Source organism: Pinus tabuliformis, chromosome 2_2 (assembly GCF_031772625.1).
Source record: "Pinus tabuliformis cultivar Carrire ecotype Pingquan chromosome 2_2, CPIR1, whole genome shotgun sequence".
Taxonomy (NCBI): Eukaryota; Viridiplantae; Streptophyta; class Pinopsida; order Pinales; family Pinaceae; genus Pinus; species Pinus tabuliformis.
This window is the reverse complement of record NC_142300.1, coordinates 239,195,488-239,212,914: the sequence shown is the minus strand read 5'-3', so window position 1 is coordinate 239,212,914 and position 17,427 is coordinate 239,195,488. Positions and strand designations below refer to the sequence as shown.

The 17,427-nt window shown below is 31.8% G+C and overlaps 1 protein-coding gene and 1 pseudogene across 2 annotated transcripts in view; both read right to left on the bottom strand.

Moving 5' to 3' along the window:
* Positions 1–2,394: 2,394 nt before the first annotated feature.
* Positions 2,395–17,427, bottom strand: part of LOC149192180 (uncharacterized) — a 24,932-nt gene continuing 9,899 nt past the window's right edge. The window contains exons 2-3 of one of the 2 annotated variants that reach the window (XM_089406330.1): positions 11,537–11,830; positions 2,395–2,581 (exon numbers count right to left, since the gene is read on the bottom strand). In XM_089406330.1, coding sequence (XP_089262456.1) covers positions 2,427–2,581; positions 11,537–11,830 — 449 coding nt within the window. In that variant the 3' untranslated portion in view covers positions 2,395–2,426. Of the gene's footprint in view, positions 2,582–10,177; positions 10,425–11,536; positions 11,831–17,427 lie in introns of those variants that run through there. The other variant, XM_089406331.1, reaches the window with a different exon arrangement.
* Positions 14,720–16,781, bottom strand: LOC149192181 (protein PMR5 pseudogene; annotated as a pseudogene).

Below are 17,427 nucleotides of genomic sequence, written 5' to 3'. Positions count from 1 at the left end.
CTTGGAGAACACTTTAATGTGCCTAGTTGGTAACAGTTAAAAACAGTGTCCCATTTATCCCAAATAGGTTCATCAAAATATAAGAGAATTTTTTTATAAGAAAAATTTGTAATTGGAGAGACAAAGAATGAGCACAACATTTCATCATCAACATGATAAAATAATAAATATAAACTAATAAAAATTCAATGTAAAAATGAAACTAAATAATGTGTTATAATCTAATGAGAAATCATTATAAATATAAAAAATATGACTTATATTATCAGCTTTAGTCATTTATCTACAACAAAAATAGATACAATAATAAAATGTTAAATGTAAAAATAATTAAAATTACATACCTTCTCTTCAACTGTCTCAGAACATCCAATCCTCATTTTCTTTAATTTGTCATTGGCAATTAAGAAATGTCTTGCCGAGCGCACACAATCAATAAATGGAGTTTTGAAGAATACCTTATTTGCATAATTAATTGACAACAAATGTGGATCACCTCAGTGGGTTCAACTAATGGATGAAACAATCAAGCATTACATTTTTTATATTTTTTTTCGCTTCTCTCGATACATTATACTTAGGATTTGTTAAAATTTCTTTCACTGCTTGAATGGTATGTTGACCATCAACTATCCAAAAATTGATATTCTTAGAATTTAGATCTGTCTCATTTAAAATTTTGATAGAGTTTACCAATGGATCAAGCTCATTGATGTCAAATGGAATCAGAAGAGCATCGGGTAATGAGGTTTTAATTTTTTCTAGGAATGATTTCACTAATACTTGAACATTTAAATTATCTTGTGACCTTAATTTGAACACTTTGGGGGCTTTTTTACATCTTTCGACAACCACTTTTGTATTAAAGGAGTTTGAAAATAGATAGCAATGCTTGAAGGCTTCATGAATCTCATCACATTGGTTTGCAAGGTTATAGTTGTTTCAAATTCAACTTTCCTAGTTTTTTGAAATTCTATAGTGAGCTTGAAATAACTTTTTGTTATATTCTCCTCCAAATCAAATAAATATACTCTTCTCAAAGCAAGTAATTGAGAATCAATTTTATCAAGAAATTTACCTTTTTGTTGTAAATGAAGAAGTACAGATGATGTTTTCTTACTTCTTACATAGCGATATCTCAGAACAATGGCGATGCATTTTAAAAGATCTGCACAACTATTTAGTCCAGATTTAGAGAAGCTCTCAAAGTTATCCAACTTGAACATTGAAATCTTTATCGTATTTGTTGAATCAATACTTGAAGCTTCAATCAAATCTGGTTTAAAATTTGTATACTCCACTAGACATGAAATTAATTTTACCTCATTTTCTTTAATCATTTCCACTTGAAAGTCAATGTCATTTTCATTGTAAGCATAGCAATTAATTATTATTCCTAATATCTCTAGTTCGTTTCCATCTATTGATCCAAATAAATACATATCATGAAACATATTCATCGAAGCTTCTATTTGGATGTACCAATCTTGCACAAACTCATTATATGTATTGTATTTTTTAATCATTTCAAAAGTAGAAGTAGAAGGTGTTATTAATACTACCTTTTCAGTTGAATAACTTTTCTTTTTCTTAAGTGATGGTTGTAACATTTCAATTGCTTTTGGGCCAACCAATTCTGCAAATAACAACAAAAAAAATATTTGCATTAATCAAAATGAAAATATAATTTCAAATATTGTCACATAATGTTCTTATAAATACTAAAAAACCACCTAATCTAACCATTTCTAAGAGAGTGTACATAAAATATAAAACCACCATACGAGTTGAAGGAAGCAATGTTTGTATATCACTTTTTTTTGTTTCTTCTTGACTACTTTACTTTGAATTTCAAGCACACCAGATTCCGCAGTTTCTAGAAAAAAAATTATGGAATACATGAAATACCAAATATTATTAAACAACCTTATCATACATGATTTCCATTTACATGGACAATAATAAATGAGTACATATGCTATGCAAGTTTTACTATATGACACCAAAAGTTATCACGTGGGTAAAATTGCTAAGAAAAGAAACCACCTAATCCAACCATTTCTAAAAGAGTACATAAAATATAAAACCACCATATCAGTTGAAGGGGGCATCATTTGTATATCATTTGTTTTTCTTTTTCTCTTTGCTACTTTACTTCAAATTTCATGCCTAACAGTTTCCATGGTTTCTAGAAAGAAAAATATTATGGAAGACATAAAATAACAAATAGTATTAAACAACCTTATAATACACGATTTCCATTTACACGCACAATAATAAATGAGTACATATGTTATGCAAGTTTAGTATATGACACTAAAAGTTATCACATAGTTAAAATTTCTTGGAAAAAAAAATACCCATGTTAGTATGGGTTGTCCTCATTAAAACCCCACTCCTAAGGCTATTTCCATAGGTTTTATTAATCAACAACGAGTTATTAACACAATGTCTAACGATTGTAACAAAGTATAAACTAAAATTGTCATACCATTTAAAAAATTTGGTGTCGTGTTTCTTGAACTTCCTTTTTCCTTGGATGCTTCCTTTGAATTCTCGCTAGCTTCATAGTCCATGGTATCTGAAAATAAAGTAAAAAATTGTTATCATAGTTTCAAATTATTGATGAAAATATGAATTTATAAATACTATAACTACTCACATCATTATATGTGTAACAAAATGAACAAGAACAATAACAAGTGTAGAACTCACAATAATAGCTAATCAAGGTTATAAAAAGGGCACCCCCAAATATATTATTATGTTCTTTTAATCGTGAATATAGGAAAGCAAACATCTACTAGGTTTCCTTCTAGCACGAGCATAAGAACATTTCCAAAAGACATTACATTGTGAATAAATAAAAACAATTGTAGAAACTACAACATCATATGTACACAAAATTTATCTCTTCTAGTCATGTACATTCTTAGTTTGCTTTAGAAAAAATAAAAGCAAAACACAATGAAAGAACATTAACTATGGCGATCGTTAGATTTTCTTCTAGATCTTCGTCTAGATCAAAGAAAAACACATAGCAACTTTGCAAGGTGAAAGAAATATAAAATGTGATATAATTACTTCTAACACGAACAAAATCATATTGCCAACAAGAATCTTAAAAAGCAAAAGAAATATTCGCATCCTAGATTTTTTTATATTACAAACGCATGGATATTGTCAAAAAAAACATTGTAAGGTGAAATAAATATAGCACGTGCTAGAATTATTTTTAGTACGAACACATTCATATTTCCAAGAAAAACATTGCAAAACAAAATAAATATAGCACAAGCTAGATTTCCTTCTACCACAAACACAAACACATTGTCATTAAAAATATTGCAAGGCAAAGGAAATATAACCCATGCTAGACTATATTCTATTGCATACAAGAAGATTGCCAACAACAACATTGTATTGTAAAGCAAATCTAGTGGATGCTAAATTTCCTTCTAGCAAAAACATAAACACAATGTCAATAAAAACACTGTAATAATAATATTTCTTGGGACATTTGACCTTGCCTTTTAGAGACTATGAGGTTTTAGTCCATGCCTACATAGACTATTGTTATAATATAAAAAATGTTAAACCCCAAAATGATTAGAAGGCCCTTCATATGGAATATGTAGTCTAAGAATGGGATAGTGTACAAAGATTTCCTCCTATAAAAAACACAAGAACGTTGCAAATAACAACATTACAAGGTGAAAGAAATATAATGCATACTATATTTCCTTCTAATGGAAACATAATCACATAACAACATTGTAGGGTGAGAAAAATTTAGTCTGTGTTACATTTACTTATAACACAAACATATAAAAATTTCCAATGGCAACATTACACGACAAAAAAATCTAGCACAAGCTAGATTTCCTTTTAGCCTAAACAGAAACATGTAAGCATTCACAACATTCCAACATAAAATAAAATCTAACATGTGTTAGATTTCCTTTTAGCGCAAACTTGAGCACATAGAAACATTGTAGAGTGAGAAGTCTATCAAGTGCTAGATTTATGTCTACCACAAATACAAGCATGTTGCCAACAACAACATTGTAGAGTATAAGAATTCTAGATTGTGTTAAATTTTCTTCCAACACGAACACAAGCACATTTTAATTTGAAAGAAATTTAACACGTGTTATATTTCCTTTGAGCACAAACACAAGAACATAACAACATTGTAGGACTAAATAAGTTTAATGTGTGCTAGATTAACAACATTGCAATTTAAAATAAAATCTAACATGTGTTAGATTTCCTTTTAGCGCAAACTCAAGCACATAGAAACATTGTAGAGTGAGAAATTTAGGAAGTGTTAGATTTATGTCTACCACAAATACAAGCACGTTGCCAACAACAACATTGTAGAGTATAAGAAATCTAGGTTGTGTTAAATTTTCTTTCAACAGAAACACAAGCACATTTAAATTTGAAAGAAATCTAACACATGTTATATTTCCTTCTAACACAAACACAACATAACAACATTTTAGGATTAAATAAGTCTAATGTGTACTAGATTAACAACATTGCAATGTAAAAGAAAATCTAACATGTGTTAGATTTACTTTTAGTGCAAACTCAAGCACATAGAAACATTGTAGAGTGAGAAATCTAGGAAGTGCTAGATTTATGTCTACCACAAATACAAGCATGTTGCCAATAACAACATTGTAGAGTATAAGAAATCTGGCTTGTGTTAAATTTTCTTCCCACACAAACACAAGCAAAATTAAATTTGAAAGAAATATAACACATGTTATATTTCCTTCTAGCACAAACACAAGAACATAACAACATTTTAGGACTAAATAAGTCTAATGTGTGCTAGATTAACAACATTGCAATGTAAAAGAAAATCTAACATGTGTTAGATTTCCTTTTAGCGCAAACTCAAGCCCATAGAAACATTCAAGAGTGAGAAATCTAGCAACTGCTAGATTTATGTCTACCACCAATACAAGCACGTTGCTAAAAACAACATTGTACAGTATAAGAATTCTAGATTGTGTTAATTTTCTTCCAACACAAACACAAGCACATTTAAATTTGAAAGAAATCTAACACATGCTATATTTCCTTCTAGCACAAACACAAGAATATAACAACATTGTAGTACTAAATAAGTCTAATGTGTGCTAGATTAACAACACTACAATGTAAAAGAAAATCTAACATGTGTTAGATTTCCTTTTAGCTCAAAGTCAAGCACATAGAAACATTGTAGATTAAGAATTCTAGCAAGTGCTAGATTTATGTCTACTGCAAATATAACAACACTACAATGTAAAAGAAAATCTAACATGTGTTAGATTTCCTTTTAGCTCAAAGTCAAGCACATATAAACATTGTAGATTGAGAATTCTAGCAAGTGCTAGATTTATGTCTACCACAAATACAACATATTGCCAACAACAAAATTATAGAGTATAAGAAATCTAACTCGTGTTAAATTTTCTTCCAACACAAAAACAAGCACATTTAAATTTGAAAGAAATCTAACACGTGCTATATTTCCTTCTAGCACAAACACAAGAACATAACAACATTTTAGGACTAAATAAGTCTAATTTGTGCTAGTTTAACAACATTGCAATGTAAAAGAAAATCTAACATGTGTTAGATTTCCTTTTAGCGCAAATTCAAGCACATAGAAACATTGTAGGTTGAGAAATCTAGGAAGTGCTAGATTTTTGAAATACAAGCACGTTGCCAACAACAACATTGTAGAGTATAAGAAATCTCGCTTGTGTTAAATTTTCTTCCAACACAAACCCAAGCAAATTTAAATTTGAAAGAAATTTAACACATGTTATATTTCCTTCTAGCACAAACACAAGAACATAACAACATTTTAGGACTAAATAAGTCTAATGTGTGCTATATTAACAACATTGTAATGTAAAAGAAAATCTAACATGTGTTAGATTTCCTTTTAGCACAAACTCGAGCACATAGAAACATTGTAGAGTGAGAAATCTAGCAAGTGCTAGATTTATGTCTACCACAAATACAAGCACGCTGCCAACAACATTGTAGAGTATAAGAAATCTAGCTTGTGTTAAATTTTCTTCCAACCCAAACACAAGCACATTTAAATTTAAAATAAATCTAACACATGCTATATTTTCTTCGAGCACAAACACAAGAACATAACAACATTGTAGTACTAAATAGGTCTAATGTTTGCTAGATTAACAACATTACAATATAAAATAAAATATAACATGTGTTAGATTTCCTTTTAGCACAAACTCCAGCACATAGAAACATTGTAGAGTGAGAAATCTAACAAGTACTAGATTTATGTCTACCACAAATACATACACGTTGCCAACAACAACATTGTAGAGTATAAGAAATCTAGCTTGTGTTAAATTTTTTTTCAACACAAACACAAGCATATTTAAATTTGAAATAAATCTAACACATGCTATATTTCCTTCTAGCACAAACACAAGAACATAACAACATTTTAGGACTAAATAAGTCTAATGTGTTCTAGATTAAGAACATTGCAATGTAAAAGAAAATCTAACATGTGTTAGATTTCCTTTTAGCACAAACTCAAGCACATAGAAACATTGTAGAGTGAGAAACCTAACAAGTTGTGATGGATTTCTCACACAAAACAATCTCATACTCACCTCCATATCCCTCCACATGCTCCTCCCCATCTAGGAGATGCATATACATGTTTATAAACCACATCAAGTAAATTGTCTCTCTCATGTGAAATCCTGGGTCTTTGTAATATTTCGCAAACCATGCAAATAGAACAAACTCTTAAGATGGATCTAAAGGAAAAGCTTGTACCTTGAGAAATTTGATCCCTTTGTAGGATATCTAAATCTAGAGTTAAGATGAATCTAAAATGGTTTAATTATTAATAATTATAATTCTTATTTTATTTTATTTTATATTATATTTATGTAATTTAACTAAATTAACAAGTTTAAATAACATTACATAACCTTAGAACATCTCATTCACTTTGGGCTAAAATCTCCCATGTAATCATTCATGTTGGACTAAAGTCTCTCCATGCAATTATTTAAATCTGTAGATATTTGTTTTTATCTTAATCAATAATATGTAATATAAAGTAGAAAACATAAACTTGGAAAAGCCCATAAATATTATAAATATCAAGTGAATTACAATGAAATTTGAACCATTTAAAATTATAATTTTATATTTTTATTTTGGAAAAATTTCAAACCATAAAATTGATAATAATAAATTTTTTATTAAATATATGGTTATTTTATTTAATTTTATAAATATTATATACAATAATACATGAAAAATGTAATATAATTTCAAAAATTGTAATTTATAATTTTAAAATTACTAATAAAAAAATATTAACATGCCAAATTCTTTATTATTATTAAAATTTGTAGATATTTATTTTCATTTTAATGGATAATATTTAATATATAATGGAAAGTATAAATTTGGAAAGGGCTACCCATATTATAAATATTAAGTGCATTATAATGTAATTTGAACCATTTAAATTTATGATTTTATATTTTTAATTTAAAAATAAAATTTAAAACATATAATTAATTAAAATTATGATTTTACATTTCTAATTAAAAAAATTTCAAAACATAGAATTGAAAACATATTGAAAAGAGGGTCCTCTGCATGGAGCTGGTAGAAATGTTCACTACAAATGAGATAAGGTGTCATTGAAATCACATTATACACTTGTCTAATTCATCACTGTAATGAGCCAAGGTATACAAATTTTAGGGATACCCAAAGAGCAGCCAGTAGCTAAAATTCTTTATGCCAACACTATGGAACTAGAGGGAATGGATTCAATGGAGATCAAGACCTTGCTTTGTGCTTTGCTAAGTGGAAGAGGTCCCTATAAATTAAAATTTTCCTGGAGATAGGGACAAGCAACTAATAACAAGTGAAAGCACTAACAATGTATCAAGGAGTCAAGTTCCTCAAGGGCATTGTGCAAAGGGATGTAGTTATTGTTGAGGACTCCTACATAATCACAAGATTTAATTTAAGGGAAATACCATTGTACTATGAGGAGCATACAAGAGTATGCTTATGTATTACTACTATATTCAATGCTAACCTTAAAATTCATGAATGGTATATGTTGAACCAGTGTTATGATTTATTATCTATGTTGTTTATAATCAAAGTAATAATGAGAACCAACACCTTGCAAAAAAAGAACAATTATCATGAAGTATATGGAAAGTGAACCAAATGGTAGCATACCCTCCTAGTGGAATTATGTCTTTCATAGTTGAATATTACCTTGTTATTGAGTCACAAGTGTAATCACTCAATCAAATGTTGTAAACATACCATTGTCATTTTGGAACTAGATTGGTAAGCCTAATAATAAATGTTATGTTAATTTATAAATAAGATTAAATACTTGTTGAGTAGCAATGACATGGTACACTAATTAGAACCAGTGTAGATCCATATTAATTCTGAATTTATTAAATGCTAAGAGGGATCAAATTTTTTGGCATGCAAACATTTCTTTAGGTTTTGCACTAAAAAAAGAGGTTTTCACTTCAAAAAATTTGACCCCTCTCAATAATTGATAAATGATTTAGGCTAATATATTAAATGATTTAAATAGCTGAAATTCACATTGTATTAATATAAAAAGTTATTAAATCATTTATAATTCAACTTTATATTTCTTTTAATTTAAAATATATTGATAAATTATACTTGTTAAATAATTGATAATTAAATATATCATTTATATTAAATTTTAAATCTATTTTTTTTAGATTTAATGATAATTTTGTCTCACTTATATTAATTTCATTATTTTTATTAAATATTAAAATTTTATTATTTTTAAAAAAAGTTTACTAAAATCACTATTGAAATTTCAAAATTTTAAAGATATTAACATTTATACACAATTCAATTAAAAGGCTCAAACTTACATAATTTTAAAGATATTAACATTTATACACAATTCAATTAAAAAGCTCAAACTTACATAACTTAGAAGGCTCTCTTATATATAATTTATTTAGTTAAAAAGCATTTAATTTAAACAATTTGTTAAACTATCATTAATACCAATCTAGATCCATTTTAACTCTTTATCTACTAAAAAGGGATTTAAATCCCATGGACAATACCATGGGTTCTCATAAACTCAGAGCTCAAAAACTAACTTGACCAAGTCAAATTTACCATAACTACCCAATAAAAATTAATTAAAAAATAACAACTTTTTATTTTAATATAGGGTTATTTTTATTTTTATTTCAAATTTACCTTAACTACCCAACAAAAATTGATAAAATAAATAATAACTTATAATTTTTATTTTAATAATGTTATTTTTATTTTATTTTAAGTAACCAAAATTATAATATAATATATCAAACATTTCACCCAAAAATAATGAAAAAAATGTAATTAAATTAATTACATTTTACACCATTAATATTATTAAACATTTACCTAATCCATTAATATTATTAAACATTGACCTAATTACATTGTACACCATTAATATTACTAGCAATTGTCCCAAAAGGTACAAAGAGAGGCCGATAGGATTATTTAATTGGAATTTTTGAATTTTTGTAAAAGAGTTAATTGGTTTGTGGTAAACCTTGTTTTCTTGGACTAGATCATTGTGCAATTACTTTTCTTTAGATGTTTTGTTTATATCTATACTACAAGGAACACATTGAATGTCTTATTTCATTTCTGCTATCCTTACTAATATCCTTTCGTGCTTTTTCTTGATCAATTTGATGAAATATTCCATTATCCTTTGGTCAAAGTCCTCACCTGCATATTAGTGTACATCCTGGTAAGTTCAAAGCTCGAAAGCCAACCAAAAAAGTCAATCATAACCACCGTGCACGTATTCAAATTCATAATGTAAAACTGTGCACGTATTCAAATTCATAATGTAAAACTGCCAAACAGAGTTCAGACAGAGTACCTCCAAGATGGGTATCACCGTTTGTAGCCAAAACCTCAAAAGCTCTGTTGTCAATAGTCAGAACACTGACATCAAACGTGCCACCGCCAAGATAAAAAACAACAATATTTTCCTCTCCACCCTTCTTGTCCAAGCCATAAGCTATTGCTAAGGAAAAATATTTACAAAGCTAATAGTAAAATTGTACTTGCAGAGTGATAGTTCTACGTGATACAAAGGCCTGAGACCCAGTACTCTGAAAACCAACCAGATCGATACAACCTGAGACCAAGTACTCTCAATACCAACCAGATCGATACAACCTTTTGTATGAGCTGAATATCCATGTATAAGCAATGAAACAATAAAGCAAGAACTGTCCGACAAGGCTGCAATTTTTCTTATAAAAATATCTCCCACTGCAATGAGTTCATAACAGAAATTTAATGGCACTCCCCTGCAGTAATAAATTGAGAGGTATGGTGTAAAAACGATACCCCTCATGATTTTTAATTTTTCATTATTAAACATATACAATACAATTAAATCAAATCTGGTATAACCTGCCCCATACAATGAAACTCTCTTCAACTAAAATTGATATGTTGTCCATCAAATTTCTACAATCTACAGACAAGTGAACCTTTCACAAAATTCTGCAGTTGCATTCACAAGTACACCCTCTAGTTATCCACAGAAATTTCCTGGCTCCTGAGCTCTGGGTAGTTACTATATTCATGGATAATATTTAGCTTCAGAATAAGTGGCAGGATATACCTGAGTTTAATCTGGCCTCAATCATTTGGGATATCTAATTTCTTTTCTAGTTTATAACAAGGGAAACCTCAACACCTGCCATACCAGAGAAGTAGTAGCCAAAAACAGTAGTCGGAGTTGCTAGAATGCCTTAGTGTTCCATTTAAAGAATTAAAGGCTCAGTGAAGGCATTCGAGGTCGTTGGTGTATGTGGGTTGGTCGATGTATGTATACAAATTAATCCCCTTAAGCTGAAATTCCCCGCATCACATAACTCGCACTCAATCAATATATGAATTCAAATTTATCTTTTTGAATACTGCTTGATACCTACCCTACATGCATGGACAATTATCAAGAGCATTTGGTATATGGTCAAACATTAAATGTCTCTAGTCTACCTGATTTATTTTCTTGTTCTCAGTGCCAATGGCAAACCTATATTAAAATAACCCACATAGGATTTCCACTAGCATTTGCAACAACAGAACAATTTGTCAAGACCAGAGTTTGTCTAAGGAAGAAAGACGAAACTATTTCATCATAGGAGATCACCAAGCAAAACAGAAAAATCCATCCACGTAAATATCCCATGCTAACAGTATGAAAGACAATGAATCTAGTTTCTGGATACCAACAATGACTGTAAGGACTAGTTCCTGAATATCAGTAATTATTTTGCAATCATGACCTATGTTGAACCATAAACTCTCGTTAGGAAAATGAGGCTTCATTCCAATTTCATGCTTAGTGAGGCTGACAAAGAAAATATAATGTTAACTTCAAGGAGAGTACCGTCGAAGTGATTCTTACCTTCTGCTCCAACATATTGTTGCGGTACTAATGATAGACCTTCAAAAGAACCTTTTGTAATGAATGATTTGAAAGCACAGTCAACAGGTTTGTTTTTAGAATTGCAGGTCTTTATGTAATTAGAGTAATCTGGTGCAGCCAAACAGGTCTCTGAACCTCTGAATACATTGCATTCTATTGCATTATGTTTTACATATATTTCACCAACTTCTTTCAGCACAACCTTCTGTGACCATAGTGGCAAAAGGGCAATGCCTTCCACTGATTTCTGAAAACTTTCTAATTGAATGAAACCTGCACTCAAGATAACCAAAAGGTTTTCATATCAACACAACATTTATTCATTCGCTAACAAATCATATAATTTATAAATGATTGGTTTCGTGCCATCTGTGCGATAAAACACAGGGTCAAAATCCTACATCATGAGCAGCAACTCAATCGTATTCTATGCAAGCATAAAATGGAAGACAGATGGACGAAACGTATATAAATACATATATATGCATACCAAAGTTACCAGACTTGGCTTTAAAGCAATCAACTCAGCGTGGCAAGACAGTCAACAGTTGACTCAGGACTTAGCAAGCCTATGCAGTTGACTTGGAACATGCTATAATTGGGACCTTTTCCAGTTATTTTTTCCCCAGAATTTGACTAAAAATTTAGAATGAAACGTTTCCAATCATTTTTCTTCCTGATCATTTTTGCCTAAAATTTGGTTAAATAATTTGTAAAATAACTGGAATCATAGATATTAATCGTTGAGATTGCACGACCCAGATACAATAAAAGTTCGCCAACAATTTTTCTATAACCAAATTCCAATAATGATTGCTGGAAAATCCAAATCATAGAACACTTAAGACTTCTAGGAAAATATATTAAAATTCATACAAAAAAAATTGGAAGTTTACTCCACAAAACTTGGGAGCTGACTCCGCTTTCTCTACAGACTTGGGAGTTTGCCTAGACTTGGGAAAGCAAACGGCGTAGGGTTTAGTATATATATATATATATATATATGAATGAAAAGTTTAAGAAACAATATTTTTTTAAACTTTGTTGGTTTATAAGGGCCCTGTATAGTTTTGCAGCTTGCGCCACAGCCTTCCTACGCTTTGCTTTTTCTCAAGCAATCTGCAATTTCTCATATTCTTGCTTCAGTCCCTGGATATTTCATCTACTGTCTCTTTTTCTTTTTGGTATTTCATTTTCAACGGTTGCAACTTATCTCTCAAATCATCAAGCTCCATGGGAACCTATAAGAATCAGAAAAGAAAATGAGTTATTTAAAGGTTATGGTACTAACGGTTCTTATCGACCAACAATTTTCACTATGTCAAACAACAGTGAACACCCCCCAACATACAAAGAATTTTCAATAGACATCTTTACATCAGAGAATCCCCATCATAATAAAAATGCCTACAGGCTGATCACTGATCAGAAAGACAGCGAAGAAAATGCAATAAGGTTATCTCAAGTACAAACCTCAGCCAAACGAGCTTTACTGGGTTTATCTTTCTCCTTTTCAAGGGCATGCAACTCAACTTCTAGTTGAATCCTTTTCCTTTCAAGGGTGTCGATTTCTTCAGGTTGACTATCTAGTTGAACTCTTACATTTGCACATGCTTCATCCACAAGATCAATTGCTTTGTCTGGAAGATGTCGCCCTGTTCAGACAAACGGATTATAATGATTTTCAAAACGCCTCAGAGGAGTTATTGATCTCTCAAGAATTAAGAGCAGAACATAAATTGAGAAAGAGGATCTCCTTTTTAACTTGTCATGATATGTTTGTCAGGACACCCCGTGTTGAACTTTTGCTTATAGAGTATGTAATTGTATAGTTATTTACTTGTTATGACCCTCGACTATGTGTGCCCTAACGCGTGTTTGTGGGCACTGAACCAAGGCCCTGCGTGTGTATAATGGAACACAATGGATAACTTAATCATTTGTAATTTGATTAAGTATTTATTTTAGGTTAAGTCCAAGACATTCACAGTTCCAGTCGATGGTCTTTTCGATCATCCCTCGCCAAGTCCGAGTTTGGTGACCAATGGGAATGGCCATTCAAAACCTAATCCCAAGAATTGTAGGTCCAAACTCTGTTTTAACTTTGTAGAATACCTTTTGAACTGCGACCCCAATTCCAGGTTTGGTCCGGCCCAACATGTTATAAAAAAAATTGACCAGCTAAAAATTCATTTAAATAGTAGGCAGAAAAATTGGCTTAAAGCCCTTTTCTAACTTTTGGTTTCGATCAAAACCCTATTTGATTTTATGTTTGGCTGAAAATCACTCGAGTACTGCAAATTATTGTAGATTGTAGAAGTTTCAGTCTTTGTTTCTTTAAGGGCCCTGTATAGTTTTGCAGCTTGCGCCACAGCCTTCCTACGCTTTGCTTTTTCCCAAGCAATCTGCAATTTCTCACATTCTTGCTTCAGTCCCCGGATTAGCCCAGAGGAACAAAGTCGTCCATAGTCTCAAGTAGTAGAAGAAACTGCAAATTTGCCAAACCTAGAATCTCCCTACAAAACTCTTATTCCTAAACAGAAAACCAGACTTAACCAAAATCTACATAAAAAATGTTAACCAAACACATTCAAATGTGTGAGCATGTAAAGTCAACACAACAACTAAGGTGAAAATTTTGCAAAACAACCAAATCAAAACGTTGATAGTCATCATACACCCATACGGTAACGAATACAAGTGAATAACAACTCATTCCAGAAATCTTCAATCTAGAGCAACCCAACAAGTAAATTTTTGTTTCCATCATAACCCAATACAGGAATAAGCATAATTTTGTGATTTTTTTCTCTCACGTTTTACTGAAATAAGTTCAAATCAATGTTTGCGATGACCAAGAAAGCTCAAGCCAGACTTGGAGTGCAAGCCAAGGAAGAGGCAAGGGAAGAGGAATGATGTGGCATGGGACAATGTCAAGGGGTAGCCGGGGAATGGCAGGATCAAAGGCTTTGGGCTTTCATCCAGGTATGGTTTCTGGTGATACTTATGGCTTTGACAGGATTGGAATGGGCCCTGTGGATGGGTTTGCAATGCCAGATATGTTTACTGCTCCAGCGAGTCAAGGCAGAGGATTTCCTCCTTATGGCCAACCAGGTCCTAGATTTGGCCCAGCTTCAGGGATCAATAAGAATTATCAATTCCCTACACCCTTGGAAAGCAAAGTGACATACAAAAGCTTGTTCCATGTATCAAGGACACTGGTAAACACCAATGGCTACAATCTGCAAACTGCTCAGGACGCTGCTTCTCATCACTAGTAACGGTACTACTGTAAATTGAAGGGTGACCATCTTTGCGAAATTGGGATAGTCCTGTGATATCCAGCAGAGTAACAGGAAAAATCATAGTCCCTATAACTTCCTTCACTATGGACACCTGAGGAATCACTGGAGGCGAGTATCCTTCAAATTGCACTGGTTCAGTCTGACCATAGCATTTCTGCCCGTTCTTCTGATTCCAATAAATTGGGCTGCACATTTACATCAATTTTATGAGGAAAACCATTTTGTATACCTAAAATAAGAGCCATAGCTACTTGAATAGATTTCATGAATATCTTGGAATTTGATCTATCATAAGAACAATTATATTTTTTTAAATCTTAAACTTCCAATTCCAAAATATTCATGAAAACTGCAATCCACATCAAAAATGCCCTATAATATATACAATGTGTGTTTGTATAAAGATTTACCTGTAATGTGTAGGGGACGAGGTGCTAAAGAAGACAAGTGATTTTTTGGGATCGATATTTGCAGGTATCCAGTTTGCCCACGTCGTCAATGCCCTCTTGTAAGCCACAAGTGGATCCATGTTTGTGTAAAGCTGATTGTTAGCCATGATCAGGGCCCATCTGTCCAACCACATTCCAAACTATTACATTTTTAATATCATTTACAACACTAAATTTGGCTGCCCCTTGTTGAAAATTTTAATCAGAAAGTTCAGAGTTTTGATACTTCCCACCTTTGATCTTGCCACCAATGGGATGACTCAAAAACCAATACATCAACTCCTTTCCAATAAACACCATTATCCGCAAGAGTGTCCAGATTGAGAATTCTCTGGTTCTGACTGTTATTGTGCAGATCAACCAGAAGTGGAGCCCAGAAAAACTCCACAGAAGCATCATAATCCTTTTCAGAGAAAGAAGATTGTAAGACTTCATTACTCACCATATAATCAAATGCACAACTATCCATGGAAACTACATTTATCAGCTTACCAGGGCCTTGAATATTGAAGCTTATTGACTAATATTGCTAGGAATCACTGCTTGAAGCATGCAGACCATGGATTCCCATTGGTTTTGACTTATTGAGTCTCCAACAAACATTAATCGCTTTCCTCTTAACCGCTCTAGCAGATTTTTGGCATTGAAACTGAAACACCATATACAGAAAAGTCCAAATCCTTTTATTCTCATATACAATATCACCCTGTTTTTTATCCATTTATTTTCATATGCAATATCACCCTGTTTTTTTGCATTTCATTTCCTTTTAGCATAAATGCAATGCAAAAGAGAACATACTTCTAGGTAGGCTAATTTGTTTGCATTTTTATTTGCGGGGTTTATTTTGATTTCTGAAATATTTTGGAATAGAAATGATTGAGGTAAAAAACTGATATTTTTTATTTTGGAATGGGATAAATAAGAGGAGATGTAGCACCGAAACTCTTGGCAATCCCCATAGACCCTTTGGAATTTCTCCACTGAACTTATTGTTTGCCAGTCTAAACCGAAGAATACTTGTACAATTCCCATATACCTCTGATATGCTACCATTTAGCCTATTGTTGATCACATTAGAATTTGAAGCTTTCCCCCATTACAGAGCTGGGTTGGCAATGGCCCACTTAACTGGTTTTCAGATAAATCCAAAACCTCAAACTGGTTCTTGCTTCCAAGCTTCTGAGGAATTTGCCCAGTGAGCGAATTGCGAAACAATTTCAGAGTTTTCAACAAGGTCAGCTCAGCAATCCCTGGAGGAATCTCGCCGGAAAATCTATTTTCAAACAAATTCAAAGATTTTAGCCTAGTTAAATTGCCTAAACCCTTTGGAAGTATTCCTGAGAGCATATTATCCGAAGCATCTAAAAATTCCAATGCCATCGTACCAATATTCTTAAGAATCTCACCCTCAAGTTTATTCTGGTAAAGCTGCAAACTAACCAACTTTCGAAGCCTGTTGAAATTATGAAAATCTATTACAGTCAATTTGTAGGTTAGATAAAATTCTAGCATTGCCAATATCTTTAGAAATGCTTCCTTCAAAGCTGTTAGAACTGAGATGTAGCACCGAAACTCTTGGCAATCCCCCTAGACCCTTTGGAATTTCTCCACTGAACTTATTGTTTGCCAGTCTAAACGGAAGAAGACTTGTACAATTCCTATATACCTCTGATATGCTACCATTTAGCCTATTGTTGATCACTACTAGAATTTGAAGCTTTCCCCCATTACAGAGCTGGGTTGAAAAAAATACAAAAACAAACGACTGTTACAGGCCTAAAACATCAGAAAGGCAATCTGTCCATCAAATCAACCAAATTTAGAGATTTTTGGTTTGCCATACTCATGTGACCGAAAATGAAGCATTAAACTAAAATATCAGAAAGGCAATCTGTCCATCAAATCAACCAAATTTAAAGATTTTTGGTTTCCTATACTCCTATGACCGAAAATGAAGCGTTATAGTTTAACGCATAGCAACGCGTTTGGGAAAATCCCAAAATATGGTTGGTCTGACTCGTAGCCCTTGTGATTAGAGAATTTATGTATGGTTAGCATGCCATTCCATTCTTCTCATTGGGTATTGAGTGCCATAGATTTGTTTTTTGCTGTT